Genomic DNA, 24,878 nt, shown 5'->3' with positions numbered 1-24,878 from the left:
TGAGGAATTATGAGTTTTTATCTTTGCCAGAACCAGGTACTGAAAATCTTAGTGCTCAGCACATTTGAAAGTGCATATTAAATGTAGGCTGAGTGAACAAACAAACAAGGAGTGTGTTTTCAGATGCTGGCTTAGAGCAGCTCTGACCCTACTGCATGGGGTAACTTCCTCATGGGTCCAGAGCTGGATTAGAAAGCTAATGAGAGAGATAACCCTAAAGACCCACTAAAAAACTCCCCAGGTGCAGAACGTTGTTTTTTGCTTAATGTGCAAATTGACTTGATGTCTCCAATGATTTGGAGCGATGAACCACAGGAGTTTTTTTTTAAGTTAAAAGATCTTTTTATAGTAGCTTGCAATTTTCCTTAGAAACCTCCTTATGAGATTTTCTAAAACTGCAAGAAAAAGAGATATATTTTTTAAAAAACTAGTGTTGTTCTGCAGGACACATTTGTCATTTCTTTGACCATCCAACATTTAACCCTTCTTCCTATTGGAACTGTCCCCATTATCAGTGGTACTGAGGGGTCACAGTGTCCTGCTGTGAAGGTGAAATGCGGAGAGCCTCTCTCCCCCTACCTGCAGCCAGGATGCTGCACATGACGCATTGGGCATTCCTACCAAGGCTTGAAGCTACAGTGTGTGTCGTAAAAGGAAGGGATGGTTAAGACACATTTGGGGCAGCAGTGTCCGTCAGGCACTGGCTAAGGCAACGTCTTGGCTAGCCCGTTTCTACGATGTAGTCTGTGCAGCCTCCTTGGTTCATGTCCATTTTCCAAGCCCTTCTTCAAGCCTCCCCATTTGATTGTATGACCCTGCCACCCCATAAGCTTCCAATAAATCATCCTATTTGCTTATGGTATCTAGAGCACGCTACTCTTGCTTGCAAAACAAAACCAAAACCCCCTCATTGATACATCTTCTCAATTACTGATCAATAACAGAGTGAAGCCTATTCCTGGCAGTTATGAATAAAATGAAGGAAAGTGCAAAAAGTTAAATTATCTAAGAAATTTCAGTGAAAGTCTAGTGGACTTTGAATCAAGTACTGACCCTACCATTTATTGACTGCATGACCTTGGGCCAGTAACTTAATCTCTACGAGCCTCTATTTTCTTACCTATATCACAAGAATAAAAACACCGCACAGGTATGTTCTAAAAACAATATGAGATTATTTTGATCCTGAAAGCAGTTTTAAATCTTAGAGTTATTTTTATAATTCTAGGCCAACAAAACCTTCTGTATAATCTCATTTTGCACATACTCCACATCTGTTATGTATTTCCTAGCTACTTTTTTGGATATAGCCTGGGAGGTGGCTTCAAATTCTAGTTTTAAAAAGTACCGCATTAATTCCGATAGCAGTAAAGCTTAAACTATCTTGAAAAGATGAGGAGATTACTTCCTGGTTTCTCCATTCCAAAGCTAAGGTTCTATTTGACCCATCTTGTCTCATTCTCCTACAGACAGACACTCACAGGGAGCAGAGCTCAAACCACCGCTCACTTGCCTATTGATCACCAGATCCTTCAAGGCTTCTATTGGAACTCGGGCTAAAATTAGTGGTGAAAACATGATTTCCCACTTTACTGATGCCAGTTAGGGTAGAATTGAAACCTCTTAAGTGGACATAAATGGAAGTTTTCTGGTCATGTGACGCAGGCACAGCTAAAGGAAGGTTGTGAAAATTGAGGCAGAGATTAGAGAAAAGGAGGTGGAGTAAGGCTGGCACAGTGAGGGTTACAGTCTGAGATCTGGTTCTTGGTCTTGGAGGATGTAACATAAATTGTTTCTGGGCAGTCAGTGTAACTCTTCCAGCAGCAGAGGTCAGGAAAAAGGAGGGAAAGGAAAGAGTGTTCCATGTGTGGGCTGTTCTTCATTGTCACAACCTGGGAACATCCCCTTGAGGAAAAGGGAGAGGAGACACTGGGGACCATGTTTGCTCAGGTGGATCCTTTCTCTATGCCAGTAGTTCTCAAACTTGTCTATGCATCAGAATCACCTGAGGATATTTAATAAATTCTGGAGCTCAGGTCATGCCTTATACCATGTAAATCAGAATCTCTGAGGGAGGGAACCAGGCACTAATATTATTTTAAAGCTACCCAGGTGATTCCTTTGGGCATCACAAGTTTGGGAAACATTTGTCAATGTTGTTTTTATACCCTATTTATTCCAATAAAATTTGTGAACTGAAACCATCAAGGTCAAAGTTTCTTTTCCCCCATTTCTCTACCTAGTCCTGGTTCTCTTGAACCTTGAATGTGACAACAAAAATCAAGATACATTCGTTATATTATATGCACACACTATGTTGCTTTGAAAATATTTCCTAAGACCTAATCATTTTCATAACAGAAAAATACTTGCCTTACATTCAAAGTCATTTTCTAGTGTAACCGCCTTTATCAGTGGCTAATCATTTCTCGGAGGCATTCTTTCTGAAATGAAATATTCTATTTGTGGTGTTAAATCACAGAGGGATTGAACACTTGAAGTAATACCTTTTTTTTTTTTTTTTTTTTTAGGACTGAAATGGTGAAAAAAAATACATTTAAATACATTTACTAATCAAAATAATAATCTTCCAAACTATTTGTATCATCCCTGTCCCAAACTATTAAAGCTATAAGGTTGTACAATTTTCTTTTTCTGGATTACAATGAAAATCTTATCAATACTGTAGGGTTTTTTTTCTTTTTTTTTTGGTTAAGGAATACTGGAATAGGTGTAATAATAATAGTTGCATATATTTAACTCTTATTATGTGCTTGGTGTTTGCTTAGTGCTTCACCTACATCGCATCGTTTGATTCTCAGCAACACAGTAAGGTTAATACTACTATTATTCTCCTCACTTTTTTCAGGGGTGGAAATGGAGGCTTGCTGGGGATGAGAACACTCTGAGGTGACACATTTGGTAAGTAGCTAAGTTATTTCTTGTAGAAGCATGAGTGAATGAACAGAAATTGAGTGAGGACTTGTGTGCCTAAATGTGGGCTAAGTCCTTTTACTTATGTCTCATTTTATCTTCGTAACCACCAACTCACCAGGTAAAAATAGGATAGAATGATCTAGGGAAGAAAAACAAATCAAAAGCCTTCTCTCCTGGCTCCCTGTCCTCCTGACTTTCTCACTCTTGCTTCCTCTCTAATTATTCTCTCCAAATAAAATGGGGGCAGCCCCGTCAGGACCCAGAACAAATACTATAGGAAATGCTTTCACTCATTTTTTTTCCCTCTAGATTGCTAGTTCCAAATCAGAAACATGAACAAATCTAAGACTAGTACATTTCTGTAGGCAACCTAGAAGATAAAGCATCAAGTTTTTGCAGATAGCTACCTAAGAAATATGAGCACTAGCACTCTACATATACAAGTATAATTATTTTTGAGATTTTCTAGAACTGTATTCAAAACTGGTAATCAAGGTTTTACATGTGTGAATAGAAGTTTTCCCTTAATATTTAGTACAGACTCTTTAGTGATACTGAGACTATAGAAAACACAGATATGTACAAAGAAGAAAATGAAAGTCACTTATCCAGAAAGGAAAACTGTAAAGATTTTGGTGTACATCCTTGCAATTATATCTTAGCTATATAATTTTCACTTTGTTTCAAAAATGGGGTCATACTATAAAACTATTTTAGAATCTGTTTTTTCACTTGATGTCATTTGAAATGTGTGCATAGTATTTTAGCACCTGGGTATATTGTTATTTGTTTAATCTTCTATTGGATATTTAAGCATTTCTCATTTTGCATTGTTGCAAATGATGCTGTAATGTACATACATATTTTTGCAGCTTAAAGGAAACTTAGATAAGACATGAAAACTATAGTCCAGCGTAGTCAAGGGAATTGATCAAAATACTCAGTTGAAAGCTTGGCTGAAACTCTAAACTGATCGCCAGTCTGGACTTCTTGCCTCCACATCTTCAATCCCTATTGCAGGTTCTTAAATCAACTGCGGAGATTTAAAAAAAAAACCATCATGTCTGGACCTCCCCACAGCCATTCTGATTTAATTGATCTGAGGTGGAGTCTGGGTATAGGATTTTCAAAAGCTCCTCTGGGGGTTAAGTGTGCCGCAGGGTTAGGACCACCGCTCTATCCCATGGGGCTTCTGGAATCAAGACCACACAGGGACGTGTCCTGGGATCCTATCACCATTTACTTCTGCAAGTTAAAGGCAGAGCTTCCTTGGAACATCCCATAATTCTCTTTCTTGAGCTGCCAGCATCTAAATATGTTACTCTGGTGACTTAATCAATTTTTTGTGGGGTATTTTGTCTTGCAAGTTGAAAGGGAAGTGTGCTTATTCTTGTAACTGCTTTGGTTACAAGAATGTTTGCTTTAGAGCTAGTACAGAAGGGCTGGGGGCAAATGAGGAGCTGCAGCTTGAGGGAAATCTGTGTCTTGGGCTTTTCACCACCTGTACTCACAGCTATACAGCCCTTTAGCATTAGCCTTCGGCTCAGAGGTTCTGAGCCCCCACCTGCTTGGTGGCAGCCAGGCTCCCCAGGCATTTCCAAGAACCTCAGGGTGGTATATCTGCAAAATACTGGTAGGTTTCTAAACAGTCCCTTAGCTGCTCACTGTCACAGTAGCTGCCCCGAACCTCTGCAGCCTCAGGCCCCAACTGTCCCACTGAGGTGCCAATTGGATGAGAACTTGACCATCACTGTCAGTGCCCCTTCCTGGCTGCAGTGGACCTGGAAATTGTACCCTGAGGCAGAGGAAAGTGGAGCTTATCCACCATCCTCCAGGTCAGAGACTGAGAGTTAAAAAAAGACTGCTTGCTCTGTCTCCATTTATTTGGAGAAGCATCTGGAAGCAGTTAATTGGACTGCAAAGCTCTAGCATTCAGTGATCCAGCTTTCAGTTCATACCCCCAGCTTCCATCCCAGGGCCTGGGTTGGGAAGAATTCAGGGGCCATGTTAAACCCAGAATACCATGCTTACAAATTATAGTGACGTGGCAGATTCCTTCTTCCTTATGGCGGATTTGCTCCTGGGAACTCCCTGCTATCTCTGTTATGATCTAGATTCCTCAGATCTGCACAATACATCAGAACACCAACCAAAGGTAAAGGAGGGAGTACAAATGGAAGAGATATGTGCTCATTTACAAGCAATAAAAGAATCTGGATGGTGTCAGCTCTGATTATCCAAAAATTCCTTAATAACGGGGGATTATGGAGAGTGGTATCCCATGGGCCAGTGGACAGGGCCATGGACGGGAAAGCAACAGACCTGGCTTCTCATTCCACTTCTGTCCTTCCCAGGCTACGTGGCCAAAAGCAAGACACTTCACCTTTTAGAGCTCCAGTTTCCTCATGTATAAAATAGGGAAAATAATTCCTGTCTCAAAGAGGTGGTGAAGGATTAAATGACATGTTTGTGGAAGCACTTTGCATCCTGTAAATCTCTAGTGATAGCGAGTTCTGTTTACTCAGCAAAGGTTAAATATACCTCTTAGGTGCCTCTAAGGCTCCAAGAAGTCAAGGAATAGTATATAGCACCCACTTTAGCTCTACAGGTGTAGGCCAAAAGAACCTCTGAAATGGTAGGGAGCCAGAAGGATCTCACCCAGGAAGGAATATGGGGCCCCAGTAGCTGTAGTTCTAATTGTTGGAGGGAGGGGTAAACAGTGGAAAGTGCAAGAAAAGAATAGGTGATCCACGGGACTACATCAAACCTTGAGTCTGGAATATGGACACATTGAGTATTGGAAAGGAATTTTTTCCCTTAGGTTCAATTCCAGACATGTTTAACATGTGTGTGGCCTTAATTAACTAACAATTCAAAGCCAAAATATATTCTCCCTTTTTAAAATATATTTGGTGGGTGTTTGTTTCCCTTTCCTTTCCTTTCCTTTCCTTTCCTTTCCTTTCCTTTCCTTTCCTTTCCTTTTTCCTTCTCTCTCTCTCTCTCTCTCTCTCTCTCTCTCTCTCTCTCTCTCTCTTTCTCTCTCTCTTAATGAGCTAACAGGTATTGACAAGTTTTAACACTCCACTATGTGCCAAGCGGAAAGCAACAATTAAGAAGGTAATACAGGTTATAGTTATTAATACAAATGCAAACTGATGAGACATCCTGGCATTTCTCTAACAATCTGCAAATATTCAGAGCAAGCAAGCAGGGGGTAATAAACAGAGGTAGACACTAATGGCTGAGGGACACTTCTGGTTGGCAAACTTTTTCTATTGTCCAACATTTAAACATCGTGCTATTTCACATACAAACATGAATTTATGGATCCTCAAGAAAAATAAGCCACAAAGGCAGCACGTTTGGCCCACATTTCCACATGAGAATCAGCAGTCAGTGAAGCCTGGGTGGCAGCTGTCTACTTCAGAGCCACGTGCCCCACCCCCACTATCGCCCTACCTGATCTGCTTCACTTTATCACATCACCTATCTGAGCCCCCCGATGGACGTGAATTTGCAGACCTTGAATCACACACCGCCTCAACCACTGACCCTATGGCTGCATATCCCCTTTATTTTCCCTTCGATCTCATTCCTTTATCTCCTGGCAGTACCAACTCCTTAATCAGCATAGTTCCCAGAGAACAAATTAGTTCGTCCTTCCCCATTTTCTTTCTTCTTTTCCAGCTGAATCATTCTTCTTCCCTGCCTCTTTCCCCCTCACATCCCACAGAATTTCCTTCTCAGAAGTTGGATAGTGCCTTTGTAATGCTGAAGCGTGAAGCAAGACTTTCCTGGAGTGAACTGTGATGACATTTCTTTTGTGAAGATTACACCTAAATAGATATCTGAACTCGCTTCACATTTTCACATCAGATTTACACTGGTGCCTGTACAATAACCTAATACTAAAATTTAGAGAATAATTTAAAGCCACACTCAGTCTGAACAGACGTGGTAGCTTAAAACATATTTCATCCTCAGAAAACAAAAAGATTGAATCTATGAATATAAAACAGTTAAAAGTCTTGTTTCATGGAAGGAACATTTGCTGAGTGATTTTGCATTATGGTGTGTGCTGTGGCCTAAAATAATCTGAGCAGTCTCCTCATTATTCAGCGATGGTATAGTACTCAAACAGATGCAGCCATTCGAGCTCAAACTTCAGATAGTAAGAAAACATGACTTCACAGGGTGAAAAATATTCCTGCGAGTCACCCAGTTTAGAAGATACAGCAATCTCCTTTAATTCCTGTGGTTCCCCAAGACAGTTACTCCCAGGTGAGGGGTGAATGATTTCTGGATTCCTGACCGTGTGCTGACTGGTAGGGGCTTCTTCAACTCTCCCCTCTGGCTGTGCAGATAGAGAAAGCTTCTCAAGTGTCCACAGGTGGTTTCCCATAGCTATACTCTGAGAATTATGGATTCTAGGGCTTTCAGCCATCTGTGTGGTCAAGGGAACTGACCAAGTGTGATGGTTAATTTTATATATCAGTTTGACTTGGCTGTAGGATGCCCAGATATCTGGTTAAACATTTGGGTGTGTCTGTAAGGATGTTTCTGGAAGAAATTAGCATTTGAATTGGTCGACTGAATAAAACAGATGACCCTCCCCAGTGTAGGTGGGCATCTTCCAATCCTTTAAGGGCTTGAATAGAACAAAAAGGTGAAGTAAGGTAGGATTCACCCCTTCTTGCCTGCCTGCATGAGCTGGGGCATCAGGCGCCTTCCTCCCTAGGATTGAGACTTACACCAGGGGCTCTCCAGACCTTTCGAATCTGATTAAACTATCCCACAGCTTTCCCTGGTCTCCAGCTTGCAGATAGGAAATTGTGTGAACCAATTACTCATTTTACGCACACACACTCACACACACTCACACACACACTCACACACTCACACACTCCTACCTATTGGTTCTGTTTCTCTATAGAGCCCTAATACACCAGTTTGAGAAGGACCTTCTACTCATCTCTCAGTGGGGTGAGTATTTCTCTTCCATGGAGGACAGGTGTACTTATCCAATACATTCCCAAATCACAACCACAGATTCTGACTATTTATATTTGCCTCATTGAGTCATTTGGGGTTGAAATTTCTGTAGTGGTCCTCACAGAGAAGGTCTTTCTATACCAGCACTATTTTTGAGTAGGACCCAGATGAGGATTATTGTGAAACCAAAACAGATTTTAACAAAAGTTAATAAAGTGCTAGTAAGAACAGGAACAAGAATCTTAAGGTGATTTATCCTTGACTCACTTTTCCATTACTCATTTCTTACTCTACCTGCTTCTTCTTATAGCAGAATAGGACAGATGGAGTGCAATACTTTTTTATTTTTTAATCATCCCCCTTTGTATAGAAATAATGACACAAACTCAAAATGTTTGAGATGTATAATTCAAGAAACATGAAGTGCTTACTTACTATATACCAGGGATAATTTTAGGAATTAATTTATATTTTCTACCTAATATTATCCTACATCAGAAATATTTTGGTTCAGTAGAAGGGGAATGATTTATTCTTTAATTCTAAAACAATTAGGAATTGCCACAGTAATGGAATGATAGGAATATGACACTGAAAGATGAAAAATCAAACTATTTGTTTAGTGTTACTATCTGAGAGAGGGAAAAAAAAATCATCTTTATGTAATTCCTCAGCTCAGTGATGGCAAGAATGGCAATAAGAACTCTAAACCAAATTGGAATGCTTCAAAATTAGACTCACGAAGGGAATCAGAGCCTGAAGCTCTCATAAGCCATCATTCTGGCCCAAGCTGGAAATCCCATGAGGGGGGCAATTTCAATGATTACTACTATGATTTTAAACTCCATTTGCTGGAGGAAGAAGAGTCTTATGGATTTATTGACAAGGGATTTGGGTATTTTAAGCAATGGTGTTTTGAGATTGGTCTAGTAATCTCTTCCCAATCTCATTTCCTATGAGGCATTCCTGTGTTTTCACTAGCCTTAATGTAACTTTCTTCAGTGTTCCCATAACCCCAGTGGAAGCTGTCTTGCCTTTGAGCCTCTCCAGCACTTGGTACGATTTCTCACCCTTACCTCCAATTTCTCTTTTCACCCCTGTACTCACTGATGTCCTGGGGTGGCACTGGACAGCCAATATCACTGTGTTAATGGGATGTCCCACTCCTTCTCAAATGTCCTCCACTGGGAACAAGTGGGTCAGTTCTTGATACTCAGAATTCAGCCTACCCAGACCTGGGTCAGAGTCTGATCTGATGTGGTCATTTCTAGTACTTGCACAGGCAAACAAACAAGAAGGAAGGTGACCAAGGATGGAGCCATTTGAATAAACATAGTATGGAGGGAGAAAGTCCGAGAAATTGGGGGCACGGAGAGAAGTGCTGAGGCCTCAAGAATGCAGAGCCAACATCAGTTCATATTCTCCTGGCAGCTTCAGTAAGGCCATAATTTTGTTATTTTTTCCTTCATAACTGTTTTCCTCTTCTTACTGGAGGAACAAATCTTAAAAACACTCAGATCAGCTGTGTGCTTGCTGAAGAGGTCCTTGTCCTGAAGTATGTCCAGGGGAGGAGAGAGACTGAGTGAAAATAATAGCTGGAGGCAGTGGAAGGGAAAGAAAGCAGGTGGGCGAACCCTGGGGCGTCTCCAAGAAAGAAATGGGCTCTCTGGGAGAACAGCTCAGCATAGCGTCAAGAATAAAGACGCTGGCCTCAGAGAGGCCAGAGCTCATACCCCAGTTCCAGTAAATATCTTGACTAAATATGTCCACTTTCTGAATGGAAGTTTACTATACAGTGGAGATTAAAAAAATATATATATATCTAGCATTCTGGGTGCTCTGGAAAGCTTCCAGGCATGTCTCATCAAGAGACAGCCCTGGATCCTCATTTGCTTTAGGTGGGGCCACCATCTTGGAACCATAAGGGAAAAGTCAAAGGAATCACAAGAACAATAGTGCTGCCATGCTTAAACTGGTGAAATAATCCCAGTTCCCCCCTACTTACATAATTGGCTCTGTGAGTAATCTACTGTGGGCTAGTCTCTGTTACTTGCAGGTAAATGCTCTTTTTTTTTTTTTGTAAATACTTCTTAGCAAACATGTCAAACTTTAACAGCATTATCTCACTGGGTTCTAAGTACATATTTCAGGTGCACTCATTTTATCATGAAGTAGTATGTGTAAAGGGTACTACAACATATAAGTTGGTTCTCCGCACATTTCAACTCTTATTTCTGTTTCCCCTTGGTTCAAGATAAATAGTTTCCCCTAAGGTTTATTCAGTGTAGGAGGCCCAAGGCCACACAAATATAAAAGGAAGAACATTGCTGCTTGCTCTTCAAAGCTCAGTCCAAGTGGCAGCGTGCCTTCTATGAAGTCTTCTTTCCTGGCTACACCCACTCAAGCAGAGCTGATTTGTGCCTCCTTTGTGCCTGTATAATATTATCTACATATTTCTATCACAGAATTGATCACACTGTTTTGCAATGATTTGATGACATATCTACCCCTACGCAGATGCTAGCTGACATGCTACTTAAGGGCAGGCATTGTGTTTTATTTAGCTTTATATTTCCGAAGCCTAGCACAGTGTCTGGCCCATAGTAGGGGTTCCATGTTTAATGGGTAAATGAACAAACAAAGCAACAAGAATATTGGCAGGAAGAATAGATAGATGCTGAGGGATCTCCTTGCACGTCTTTCTCCCCATTCCAGCACCCCTTTCCTCACTTCTGCCATACAACTGGTCTGTCCTTCCTGTTTCCCGAGTCATGCTAAGTAAGGACACCTCAGGAAGCAGTGCGTTGGTTTACAGATTGGGGCATTTTTGTTCTCACTGGACAGCTAGTATGGAGAGAGATGTATGTAAATCAGATCATAAAACTTGTAGCCAGGAAAGCCACATGACACGATCCTGGACAACTAGATGTTCATGGAAGTAGCTGTGTGAGAAAGTCCTTTAAATAGGGTCACAGTTAATTGGTTTAGGTCTTTGCTTTTTGTTCTCTGCCTTTCCTATTTGCCTGGAACATGGACACAATTTCTCAAACTGAAGTAGCATTCTTGGCACCTTGAGAAAAAGGCCTACAACACTACAGAAATCTCAGTCCTGATGTACTTGAATCATGAACCAGTGCTTGTTATCCCTACTCTTGGGTTTTTAATTATGTGAGAAATAATAAACTCTTATGTGTTTAATTAGCTCACTGAAATCTGGCCTATGTTACTTGCAGATGAAGATAATTCCAAGCAGATAAACTTGTCTTCTTTCTTTCCCCCAGACATTCCAAGGTTGGTTTGCCTTAGGACCTTTTACACTTGCCATTCCCTCTGCCTAAAATGCTTTCCTCCCAGATCATCACATGACTGGTCCCCTCTCAAAGTCAGATATCAAGTTAGAATATTACCTTCTCAGAGGGGCCTTTCTGAAAATAACTACCCACACTGCACCCATCATTCTTTAATAATATCCTGTTTTATTTTCTTCACTGCATTTATCACCATCAGAAATGTCCTTTGTCTCTTTTGATTGTTTCTTTTTGTCTTAGTTCATTTGAGTGCTATAACAGAATATGATGAACTAGGTGATTTAGGGTCACAGTTAATTGGTTTATGTCTTTGCTTTTTGTTCTCTGCCTTTCCTATTTGCCTGGAACATGGACACAATTTCTCGAACTGAAGTAGCAATCTTGGCACCTTGAGGAAAAGGCCTAGAACACTACAGAAATCTCAGTCCTGATGTACTTGAATCATGAGTCAATTAAAAAAAAAAAATCTACCCAAGGTTGAGTGGGACTCTTTTCTAAAATATTAAACTTCCTTTAATAAATTAAAGAAAAAATTTCATCAAGAAGTGAAAATCTAATGAGCTGTATTAGGAATAAAAGGTAGGGAGGCAGGGTTTACTGGATATGGGAATAAACTGCAAGATGATCTATGATCAAAATTATAATGAGATCATTAAGAGATGAATTTGAAACTCATTGCCTCATATAAATAATGTTATATGTAGTAGTTAGGTCATAAGTGGTATTTAATCCGTAATTCCATAAATTATGAATAAATCTATTCAGCATAGATGACAATATTTCCTATCGGGAAATATATTCATTTCCAACGAATGTGGCCAATACAGCTGAAACGTATTGATCACAGTTCTAGAGTCTGGGAAATCTAAGATTAAGGCACCAGCATGGTTGTGTTTGGTGAGGGTTCTCTTCCTGGTTCATAGCTGGCACCTTCTTGCTGCACCCTCACATGGCGGAAGGGGCTAGGGCTCTCTCTGAAGCCTCCTTTATAAGGGCCCTAATCCCATTCATGAGGGCTCTGCCCTCAGGATCTATTCATCTCCCAAACATGCCACCTCCCAATACCATCGCATCAGGCATGACAATTTCTACATGTGAATCTGGCAGGGACACACATATTAAGACAAGAGCACTTCTTAATCACCCCCCCCCCCCACCACCATAAAAGCAAGGACTTTGTCTATTTTGTTCAGAACGGTTATATCTCCAGCACCAAAAAGAGCGTGTGGCATATGGTGGGTGCTCCGTGAATAGGTTCCCAGAAAGGGAGACAACTTCCAGGGTTGGAAAGGAACCCTGCCTCCCTACCTTTTATTCCTAATACAGCTCATTAGATTTTCACTTCTTGATGAAATGTTTTCTTTAATTTATTAAAGGAAGTTTAATGTTTTAAAAAAGAGAGTCCCACTCAACCTTGGGTAGATTTTTTTTTTAAATTGATTTCTTGAGTGCCACTACTTATACTCCCTGCAAGCCCTATCCCATTTCACATCCTGCCTTGTGAAAGTTATATCTGAGCCCTTTCAAAGGCACCTTGCCTAACTTACTGCCCTCCAAAGTGATTCCTGAACTGCTTATGTTTTCCATGAGTCCATGTAAAAGCTGTTAAATCTTATTCTATTTGGGACCCTGCCCTCTGTTCTGGTTTTCAGTGTGAGGAGCATAGGGGGCTATGATGACACTGCAAGTAAGACCTGGACATTCAGGAGAGTAAATGACTTCTTTAATAGCAAGAGAGCCCTTTACATACAGAAACCATAGATGTAGCCTCATAGGATAGAGCCATCCTGTTACACACACTAAAGGAGTAAAAAGCAGACCAACTTGAGTAAGTAAAGAATTTACAAGTTAAATGGTAAAAGATAAGTCCAGCAATACAAACTGGGGGCTGTGACAAGGATCTGTAGTTGTTTCTCAGGATCCATTCTTTCTGTTTTCCTTAGTAATAAAGTCATCTTTTAATTTAAGGTGGCAATGACACAGAATGCATTGCCCGTCTCCCTGTAGTTAGGTGTGACCTTACAATGCAGCTCTGGAAGAAGTTTTGTTTCGGACTGATTAAAGAGAGCTGACACCAGCGGGGAGGGGTGGCCTTTTGCCCTTCATCCTTCTTCTAGTTTGGAACATGTACTGACAGGTGGAGCTCCTATAGTATCTTGTATCATAAAGTGAGGTTGAGGGTGGAACGCATACACTAAGAATGGGCGACACAACGATGATGTCATGGAACCCCCATATGACTTTTGAATTGCCCATTCTAGGGCTGCTTTTCTGTGAGAGAATAAACCCTGGTGTCTTTAAGCAATTGCTATTTTGAATTTTTTGTTCAATGTAGCCAAATATAGTCCATTTTGATACAGATACTCACTTGGGGAGCTTTAAAAATAATAGCCCAATGCCCAGGCTGCATCCCAGACCATTTAAATCAGAAGCTCTAGGGATGGAATTCAGGCAGCAGCAATTTTTTTTAAGCTTCCCTAGTGATTCCAGTGTGCTGAGAATCGCTGCTTCAGGCTTCAAATTTAGCATGTCCAAGAATCTCCTGGGGGATGGGGCTTGTTAAAATATTGGATTTCCAGGCCTCACTCCCCAGAGATTTTGGTTCTTGAGAGCTCAGGTTACCTCAGGTGATTTTGAGACAAGCAATTCAGAGATCACATTTGAAGAAACACCACTTTAGACAATGCAGAATCTTTGGAAGTTTTAAAGCAAACAAGTGATGAGATCAGAGGAGAATTTTAGGATTAGTCTGGATCTAATTAATACATTGAAAGAAGAGGTGAGGGATTGATGGTGCAGAGACCAATTGGGAGGCGCTACAGTAGTTGACGGCCTGAGGGGACTGAACTAGGAGAATGGCCAGAGAAATGGGGGCGGGAAAGAGGGAATGAGAATAGACACTGAAAAAGATAAGACACTACAGGACTCGGTAACTGACAGAGTCGGGGCAGAGGGAGACTTCAAGATACTTATTCTTAGTGACTGAAGAATATACTAGAGGTTTGAACTTTTGGGTTAGTACGTATTTCTCCCTTGAACTCCAACTCAGTTAAATCAGTGTAGATGATTAGTTTACTATATATCTACCGCTGCAAATGTTAAGTTGTTTTTGCTAACCTAACGATGTCTAGAGTTTCCCATTAGATGGAAAACCTTTATTTGCTAAATCAGCTCTTCTATGTATAGGCTCAGACACTTTATCCTCACAAGAGTCTGTTTCACAAATTTTAGTATTTGTTTACATATATGTAACATATGTATTTAGACAAGCAATTAAATGTTTTTCAAGAGTTCTTCAGTATTTTTTGTACAACAGGAAATAAATGAACTGACTGGTGGTATAGTTACTGCCCTGGAGCTGTTTTACGTAGATATTTTTTTTGGCTGAGGCACAACTAAACTTTTAAGGGCTAAAAGTTTAAAGAATGGTTTTAAAAGATAGTTTCAATGTAAAATGGTTATTTCACAATTTGGTACAAAGCCACCAAGCAGACAGAGTAGGGTGATATTTCATCAAGGACCTCAATTAAGCATAACTACTTTATGAATAATTCTAAAATACACACTGCCTTCCCGATTCGTTGTAATAATAAACTCCTTGCCTCGAAATAGATCTTAGGTGTGCTCTTTAAGTCCTCCATTGTTTAAAACCAGCATATTGGCTTTACAGTTACAACCCCAAAAAAATAACAGTCAAATGTAATAAAATTTCATAAAATGTAATCTAATTTTTCAATTCTTACTAAAATCTGTGTCAAGACACAGTTTCTTTTAAGAACAGATTTTAAAATACCAAGTAAACTTAATGAACAAACAAGACACACATATCCTCACTGAGCTTGCCTTTCAAGGTGCAAACATGAATGAAATGCAACCTTGCTTTCCTGTATAAAAATGATGAATTTTCCTAAAGTTTGTTTTAGAATCCAATTTTCTCTCTCATTTGAAAATCTATTAAGAAGGTTCTAACAAGGTGAAAGTCATTAGGTCTGTTCAAAACAAAATGGCTAAATTTCAATAAGCAATGGGAGAGCACTTGTCCTGATTCCATCATGTTTCATTTTGTTGCCAATAATAACACTCTTCTTTAATCTGGTGTGAGTCAGTAGTTTGTCATTTGCTCGAGAGTATGCTTATGGTCCTTAAGCAATAGTACCAGCACCAGGGAGGAACTACCACCTGCTCCCTCGCACACCTGAGAAAGTGAACGCCCTACCTGTGGAGTAGGTACCTCTTTTGCTTCCCCCCATATTCTCTTCTGCAATTGGATGTTTGTTCCCCTTTCAGATACTAGTAATTAAATTGGTGAGAGCAAAGTGCTAACCATATTGGGGATTCAGCACTTTGATGAACATATCCATTTCATACAGAAAACATTCTATTCCATGGTCACAGTCCCACCCCTAATATGAGCTACAGTTTGGCAAATGATAAAACACTGGGCACTGGGAAGTTTTTGTGCCAAAGTGTTGAAATAGTATGTAATAATTCTTGGCAAAATACTAGGCAAAACAACCCAAAGTGTGCACTCAACTGCAGATGGGTCAAGTAAATTTGTTATGGGTTGCATTATGTCTACCCCTACCACCCAAAATTTATATGTTGAAATCTTAACCCCTAATACTTCAGAATGTGACCTTACTTGGAACTAGGTCATTGCAGGTATAATTAGTTAATATGAGCTCATACTCGACTAGGGTGGGCCCCTAACCCAATATATGACTGGTGTCCTGATAAAAAGGGAACATTTGGACACACCCATACACATACATGGGGAGAGGGACATGTGAAGATGAAGGCAGAGGTGCTTCAAAAAGCCAAGGATAGCCAGCAAGCCACCAGAAGCTAGAGGAGAGGAACAGATTCTTCCTCACAGCCCTCAGAAGGAACCAACCCTGCCTACACCTTGATCTTCCACTTCTAGCCTCCAGAACTGTGGGACAAGAAATTTCTGTTGTTTAAGCCACCCGGTTTATGATACTTTGTTACTGTAGTCCTAGCAAACTAATACCGAATTGTTCTCCCATCATTATCTCTGATGGATAGCATATTATTTTGGTGCAGATATGACTCACCCTTCACTATTTGACCAGTGAGAGTTAAAAAATTAAAAGCAAAAACACCTATAATAGGAAAGGAAAATAAAGGACAGAGTGAGTTGCTTGTCATGCCTGCCAACCAGGCCTCTTTTACTAACACTTAAGGCCTCCTCCAGCATGTGGATCAAAGAAAGCTGAAAGAGCTGCCTCCATAGTCACCAACCACTTCTTCGGTACTCTACCACCACACGTAATTGCTGCTGTCTCAGCCCAAGTGTTGAAAGGGAGCATTACTGATTAAGCTGCAGGTCTCTTCTCCCTCTCTCATTCCTCTCAACTACCTAGTAAACAAAATAAGGAACAGACAAGAACCAGCTAGAAGTGAGAGTAGAAAAATAGAGTAGAAAAATAAAATAGGAATCAAACAAAACTAAAACAACCCTCTCTTCCCCCCCTCCCCCCACCAATAAATACAATAGAAGGAAAAACGAACATGAGGAGAGATGGAATGAAGAAAAGGAGAGAAACATAGGCATGTTGGTCAGGAAAATAATTGCTGGAGGAAGAAACCTGAAATCTGTGGGTATGGATCTCTATCTAGGATATTCGTTATGTTGTTCCAGAGCGCCATTAGGAAATTAAGATTCTTCTTGTGATCATAGTATATTCACAGCTTGACAAATTATTTCTGGAATTCAGTCTTCAAATTTCCTCCATAGTGCGTGTGTTTTCATAGCTCAGTTCTGTAAGCAACGTGTATATGATTCTACATGAATTAACAGAACGTTGGATCGATAAAGCCACAAGACTCAGAAAGCATTCAAATTCAACCCACTCATTGAGATGTACAGAGACTATAACAGACTTGGTCAATGTCACAGAGCCTATACCAGAACTAGGCCAAAAGATTTCATAAATAGTATACGATTTATGAAGAATCTAGGCTGATTTATACAAAGATAGTATTTCTCAGCTTAACTACTTTTGAATCCTCACATCTCCATATTGTTTTTAAGGTATTAAAGAAGAGGTCTTTTGATAGCCATCTGGGAAACTTCAACCTGGAAAATTCATCAGAACATAATGGAAGAAATGAAGGTAAGCATTTATTCCAGCCAAAATATTTATTTATTTATTCCAGTCAAAATATTTATTTGAAAAATATTTGATGGATAAATATATTTTATATATAAGTGTATCTTGACCACCTGAATTTTAAATCTTATTAATAATTACACTAAGATTAATTTGAACTTAATAATAACACTTACTGTTTGGTAGGCTGTCTTTTAAGTACTTAGTGGATGTTAACTTAATTCTCACAAAATGTATAATTTGGTCCTATTGTTTATTAACCAAAGAAACTGAGGCAACAAAAGACAGTATCTTTGTCCAAGGTCACACAGTTTGTGAATGGCAAGGCTGAGATTTGCACACTGGCAGTTTAGCTCCAAAGTCTATGTGCTAAAACACTACTATGTCATTCTGAGAAGTAATTTGCATATCAATACATATGTATCCCTAGCAAGTGGTCAAGCCAAGATTTTATCCTAATTGATTTAGGGTCAAATCTCTTTCCCATCACAATATACACTGCCTCTTACATTATCATACTTAAACTTCACTTTCACTCTTGCCAGCAGCCGCTAACAGAAGGTAGTGCTATGAAGAGCCAGTGCAACAGACACTCCAGAAGCATAGAAAAAGAAATCCTAACTACCAGCTCACTACCATAGCATAAACTCTTGGGGTTTGTTGGAGGATATTGGCTCCTTTGTGTCACCCCTGGCTTGTGTGCTGTGCATTCCTCTCTTCATTCTCAGGAGCTGGTGTGGTTGATGGAACAGGCAATAGACCAGGGATTGAGAGATCTGGGTTCTAGTCTTAGAGGAGCCTCGGACTGGCAGAGTGCCATGATAGGCTGGTCATCACATACGTGGCTTCCCAAAGCCTCTCAACTACATAAGAGAGCATGACACAATTTACAGGTGAGCCAAGTGAGATTCAGAGAATTAAGTATAATTCCATCGAGGTCACAAAAGACAATATTCAGTCCAGGTCAGCCTGACTGCAACATCTTCTTGTATACTTGACCAGGTTGCCTCTAAAGTCACTTAAATCCTCTGCATCTCAGACTCCTCAAATATAACAGAAAGTAATTGTCCAAAATCAATATTCTCTGTGCCATGGAGCCTTAAGGATTCTTTGACGTTGTCTCAGAAGTGATTTTGGGAAGGAAATCCAAGGAGACAAGGCCCAGACACACACACACACACACACACACACACACACACACACACCATCCCTCAAAACAGAGCAGTGCCATTTTGAGTCATAAATCTTGCTTTCCACGTTTAGATTGATGGGGATTCTGCTGCTAAAACAAGTTTGGGGACCACTCTAAAGTGATCTTTTAGTCCCCTCTTAGCTTTAATACCTAGAGAGGATCAGCGTTGTAAAGTTACAATAACTGTGGTAAATCAGGCCAGTCAGAGGAGATTTAACAGTCACCTGGCTGGCTCAGTCCAGAAAACAGCAGATGCCTTTGAAAGAAAAGGCTGTGTCCGAACTTCTGTTGATCTAAACTTAATTTGAGAAAGTGTTTTGATTGTGTGTGTGAAGATGGCCGTCTTACCGCTAGCCAGTTAGTGAAAAACACAGTCTGAGTTTTCTTCTTTATTGGTCACCCGTCCTTAAGGGTTTCAATTGGTCAGGAACAAAAGGGATGGAGCATTTGCGGTTTGTTCAATTCTAACGCATTTTTTCTTCCTGTTTATCTTGCCTCATCCTCTTTTTACCCTCTTGACTTTGAACCCTGTCTCCCTCCTCAGGCCCCAAAGCCAGGTATTAGGCAACAAAGGAGTAATCTGTGTAGGTAAGAAATGAGTGAATTCATTTACTCCTTTCCCCCCACCTGTATTCCTACACAGAGTAAACACTGGAGCTTAGTGCTAGTTATCAGGCAGGCATTTTGATGAATGCATGGACAGCCAAGTTTCATTTTTCTCCATCCGTTAAAACTCATATCCCTTTCACTAAAAGCTACATATGTAGAAAAGAACAAATACTACAAAAGCAAGTGTTACAGTGATTTTAAAAAAGCACTTATCGAGGAATACTTTACATACCATAAAATTCACATATATTAAGTGTGCAATTTAATGATTTTTAGTAAACATATAGTTGCACAACCATCACAATTCAATTTTGGAACATTTCCATCACCCCAAAAAGATCCCTCAAGCTCATTTGCAGTCACTTCCTGTTCCCACCCCCAGTTCTAGGCAACTGACTGATCTACTTTCTCTTTCTTATAGATTTGCTTCCTCTAAGCATTTCATATATGAAATGGAATCACGTAATATGTGGTATTTTGTGACTGGCTTCTTTCTTTTAGTTTATTTTTTTGAGGTTCATCCATATGTAGGCATGTCTTAGTACTCCATTCCTTTTTACATTAATACATTTTTAAATGGCAGCATTATATAGAGGAAAGATTTCAGAAGCATGCAAATGTAGGCTGAAGCAGAGTTATGCCACTTCTTAGGTGTGTGACTTTGGGCAAGTTTCTTAACTTCTCTGAGACCCATTTGTAGGCTAGAAATAATCAGTCCTTCCCTCCGGAGATGATTCTGTGAATAAGGGGATTGTGCAAACAAATAATGGGCTCTCAACAAATCCAGTCATTCTACATATTACCCACGAATCTTTACTTTATTTACTGCTGCTTTAAATTTTAAAAGGAACCAGTGGAAGTGAGATCCCACATAACTAGCACTATTAGGAACGGAATTCCACCAAGGGGAATTACATCCTTCATTAATGAACCCCAGAGGGTGAAGAGCTAAAGGGATTTCCTTCAATTATATTGCTGTCATTTTTTAAAGAAAGAAGGTTAAACTGTATTTAATTATCATTTTAAGGAGGAAAATGTTGCAAAGTCTATCCTAGAACACTTTATACAGTTGGCTTTCCTTTTGCAAGGCTCTAAGAACAAAATATTTTCCCACTAACACTGATAAAACTGCCCCTGATAACATCAACCCTCAGATAACATGTTAGCAAGGAGCGAAGGGCTCCAAACCCCAGAGTACATAAAATCCACCTTAAATCCTCATAACTCAACTGAGTTTCAGGTCTTTGTTTCCTGAATGATTAGAAGAACCTGAATTTCACAAGTTCACAATACCTGAAACTAATATAATGTTACATGTCAACTATATCCCTCCCCTCAAAAAAAAGTAAACAGACTAAATTGAACTCCTTGTTCATTTCTCCAGTCTACCTTCTCTGATTAGAACATGTCATCAAGTTTAGTTCCAACTTAAAGGAATCCTGGCTATAACCCCATAGTACACTCTTGGACACAAGGTTTACAAAGATGCTGCTCCTTAGCCCTGAGCATAAAATTATCTGTTCTAAACCTGCTTTTCCTTCTGAATCATTGTTTCTCTATCGTTTTTAAACCATCATTATTCTACTTTTGTTTTATAGCTTTTTCTCCCTTCTTCTCTGGGATGTATCACAGCTGCATTTCTTCCCCCAATTCCTGAAGAAACACGCTTAATTCCTCTCTGCCTCCTAGATTCACTCCTATTAAGTACAGCATAACAGTTAAAACAAAAAAGGATAAGGCTTCTCAATTTTTCCACTAAAATAACATTTTATTTGTCTCTCACTTCAAGGAGATTAGCATAGGGTATCTTTTTTCATGATATAAAATGCCTGTTGTCAAATGTAAAGTAGTTATTGAGAGAGGCAACATATGGGTTTCAGATCTTTTTACCCCAATAATTGTCAATGTACATATTATTGGCATAAGAGATGGCAAAGAGTGATTGTTTCAAATAGGTAAATTAGTTTTAATTTCTACAAGTGATGATTCTGCAGCACTATCAAGTGTGTCTGACTAACTTGTACTTCTATGGTGATAAAGCCATACTCACACAGATAAACAGATAAAGGCTATCATGTATTTATATAAAAATTCCTTTTTCCTTTTTGGATGTATTTATTGGAAAATAGGAACTATGAACAAAATCCATGATTAACTGTTTTTCCAATATAGAGAGATCAGGAAAATGTGGATGGAGTCCCAGGAGAGAAGTTTTCATTCACTGTATTATCACCTAAAATAAGTTTGGGAATCCATAAATGTAGTAAAAATAATTGGGGTGATTCATAAACAGCTTAGGTTTAGTTAAATTAGTGAATTTCCCCAATCTTTAAAAAGTTTTCTTATGCTAAAACTTTCCTTTCAGATGTAATGCACAGCATGACAACCATAGTTAATAATATTGTTACATATTTGAAAGTTGCTAAGAGAGTAAATATTAAGAGTTCTCATCACAAGAAAAACAATTAACTACGTATGGTGATGGATGTTAACTAGACTTACTGTGGTGATCATTTTGCAGTATATACAAATATCAACTCATTATGTTATATACCTGAAACTAATATAATGTTACGTGTCAACTATGTCCCTCCCCTCAAGAAAAAGCACTAGAAATTACAAACAACAAGAAAAACAACTTCCCTTTCATACACTATAGTGAAGAGAGTAATTTATATCCAAGACTTTGTTTTAGGGTTTTATTTTGAATGGTAGTGTAGGAATTTATCTCATGATATAAATAGTTCAGTAAATCTGGGATTTACCAAAGATTTTTCTCTACTGCACAGGCCTTTTGTGCACTAGATGTTTAGCAGCAGATGACAAAGTAATCTTCAGGCATGATGATATAACTTCTGTTTGATGCCCAAACATTCTACAAAATATCTTAAGCTTCCAATTCCAATTTGTGTCCATCCTATTAGAAGTTAATTTAAAAAAAATCACTGACCAAAATCTTCAATATATAGAAAGAGTTATACTACCTTTGATTCTGATTTGGCCTATAGTTTGTTTATAGCTCTCTAGAGAATTCTGACTTCATGGTGATTGGTTAAAACACCATATTTGCAGAGTTCATCTCTGAGGCCTTGGCCACCACAAATATCTGTCAGCATACATACATCCTGTATATAAATTACCAAATAATGCCAAGAGTCTCCTACCCTGAGATGGCAGCAAGTTTTTGGTGTGCCTGACGGGCCATTTCACAGCCTTTGGTTCTTGTCTTGTGCATTTCCGCCCGGAGTGAGGGGCAGCTGACCGAGACGTCCCCAATAGAAATGACCAATTCTCGGTACAGGGCCACTTGCGTGTTGAACTCCTGGACAAGCTAGAAAAGAAGTGAATTTCTTTCAGGAAACACATCAGAAAATTTCCTGTTTTGGTGTACATAAACAGGGGCTTTCACTAACACCTTACCCCCCACCCCCACCCCGCCAATTTCCAGCTAAAAAGCTTACAAATAGTTTAAAGATTAAGGAACAAAGATGGTAAATTCTCTTTGTCCAAGGCAAGTGTTTATTTTTCATTGATCAGTCTGATCATGGAAGCTCTATTTCCAGACCTATTCGCCCCACCCATTCAGACTCAGTTTCTGAAGAGCCAGAAAGAGCATATTTGGATGGTTACCATTGCCACTCCCAGGTCACTAGAGAGCGATTCTGGGAACTCAACCATAGACTGCTCCCCTCTATTACAGCTAGGATATGGATTTGAGGTTGCACGGGGAGAAAGGCCAAAGGTAGGTTGTAATAGGCAAACCATTCACTTCTTGTGGGACCACTTAACTGCTCAGTCTCCGAAGCCTGATGGAAAGACCGGCCACAGCCTCTGCACTGGAACCTTCGTCCTCTCCGCAGCGCCCCGTGCGCTCTGTTTGGGTTTGTTTGCTACTGTCTCCCCACAGAGCAGCAACCCCACATCCCGTTCCCTTCCCACCCTGGTGAGCAAGCCAGTTCACAGTGTCTTTCGCATCCACCATTCTCGGAGGGGATAGAGGCACGACCTATAACCGCTGACCCCGAGACCCTTGCCGTGGCACTTCTCTGCGGGGTCAGAGTGTCACCCTGAGTCTGAGGGACAGCAGATTTAAAAATAGTGCATGTGCACATGATTGGCATGAAGGAGCTAAGGGTGGGGGAGTGGCTGGCACTCAAGCAAAAGATTAACATACACGATTCCCCCCACTTCCTCTCCAGAAAAAAAAAAAAGAGGTGCAGTTTTCACCTACCATCTTGCAGTCGTCCAGGGCTCGCTGGGTTTTGTGGGCGCTCTCGGAGCCGCTGCCCCTGCGTTCCCACTCCCCGCTCTGCAGCTGGGGCTTGCTGATCTGAAAGATCGAGGAGCGGGTGGGTCGGCTGGGGCGCTTTTTGCGCCCATTCGGTGCAGAACTCATGCATACACATCCACCAAGTCCAAGCCGCTGGTGCAGTGCGCCCCGGCGCGGGCGGCCCGTTTGTTGCCCTTCGCGCCGCCGCCAAGCAGCCGGAGCGAGGACCCAAGGCGAGGCAGTCACAGGTTTGGGGCTGTCTGCACGGGTGGGTAATCTTCAGCTTGAAGGAGATCCGGAGAAGCGCTGGCTGTGCCGTGCAGCATTGCTTCAACTAGCAGTGAGGAAGGGGCTCGGTCAAGTTCTGCTCAGTAGCATTGCTGGCCCTGTCCCGGGAGCTGGGCGCTGGCGTGGGTTCGCACCGTCTTCCCCTGGACATGGATTGCAAGGCTGGGTGAGAAGGAACGCGCCACCCGGCGGCTCCGAGTTTCCATTCAGATGGGGGAGCAGCTTTCAAAGCCTGTGCTGCAAGATGGGGGGGGGGGGGGGGGACAAGGGGGTGGTGAGTGTCGCTCTTGCTTCAGCGTCTTCCTGCAGTAGCTCTGGGTTTGTCTTCCCCCGCCCTCCCCCGTTGCCAGGCCTGAAAGGGCTGGCAGTCCCCGAAGCAGGCAATTGGCTCTAATCAGCTGCCTTGATCCCGCGTCTCTATGGGCTCGTCTGTTTGAGGATCCCAAATGAATCTGTGGTGGGACTGGCAGACGCAGGGAATCGGTCCCGCTGACGTTGTTCGTGGCTCTGCACGTTGATAGGACCGGAATACTAATGTGATCCATCCATACAGCCCCCTTCCCCTCCACGGTTTATGCACTTATCCAATCAAATCCCTGGGAACATCAATTGCAATATTACTTCATCTGCTCTATTATTAGAAACGAAAAGTGTCATCAGAGTGGAGCACATTGTCACATGCTGGGATCTAAACAGGGATTTCTAATCAACCGGTGTGGACTTGAGGCCCTCATATCTGAGACTGCCTGGGGCCACAGATTTTCGAAGCCCAAACCTAGGAGGGAGTGAGGTTTTTGCTTCAAAAGGATCTCTTGATAACGAAAGAGGAAAGCTTTGTTTCCCTGAGGTTTTGCTGAGGTTGTGTTTTTGCTTTTTGTCTTTGCTCAGTATGTGTGGGGAAGGGGACAGGAAGCTAGTGGGACAGAATGCACAGAGGCCATCAGTCAAATTGGTCCTCATTTCATTCCGTTTTAATTAGTAAAGTTCTTGGTCTTCAATTCCAGCATCTCGAGATCCCCAGCTCTGAGAGTTTCCCAATAGAGCCTTTAACAAATAAGAGCCAGCAGACCTCCCTTTCCACTCAAAATTACCCTCTTCTCTTTTATGGGACATCAGTGACCCAGAGGACAATGGAGGTGGCCCCACAA

General features: G+C 40.8%; 1 protein-coding gene across 4 annotated transcripts in view; it reads right to left on the bottom strand.

Annotated features, from left to right (window-relative positions):
* The window catches only part of RGS7BP (regulator of G protein signaling 7 binding protein), a 92,782-nt gene extending 68,537 nt beyond the window's left edge, over positions 1–24,245 (bottom strand). Inside the window, exons 1-2 of one of the 4 annotated variants that reach the window (XM_088796523.1) lie at positions 23,404–24,245; positions 22,337–22,503 (exon numbers count right to left, since the gene is read on the bottom strand). In XM_088796523.1, the coding sequence (XP_088652649.1) occupies positions 22,337–22,503; positions 23,404–23,568 (332 nt within the window). In that variant the 5' untranslated portion in view covers positions 23,569–24,245. Of the gene's footprint in view, positions 1–22,336; positions 22,504–22,961; positions 23,151–23,403 lie in introns of those variants that run through there. The other 3 variants (XM_019743792.3, XM_019743787.3, XM_088796522.1) reach the window with 3 other exon arrangements.
* Positions 24,246–24,878: the final 633 nt, after the last annotated feature.

Source organism: Rhinolophus sinicus, chromosome 3 (assembly GCF_057876585.1).
Source record: "Rhinolophus sinicus isolate RSI-liver-muscle chromosome 3, RSI-T2T, whole genome shotgun sequence".
NCBI lineage: Eukaryota > Metazoa > Chordata > Mammalia > Chiroptera > Rhinolophidae > Rhinolophus > Rhinolophus sinicus.
This window is presented reverse-complemented; position numbering and strand designations above follow the sequence as displayed.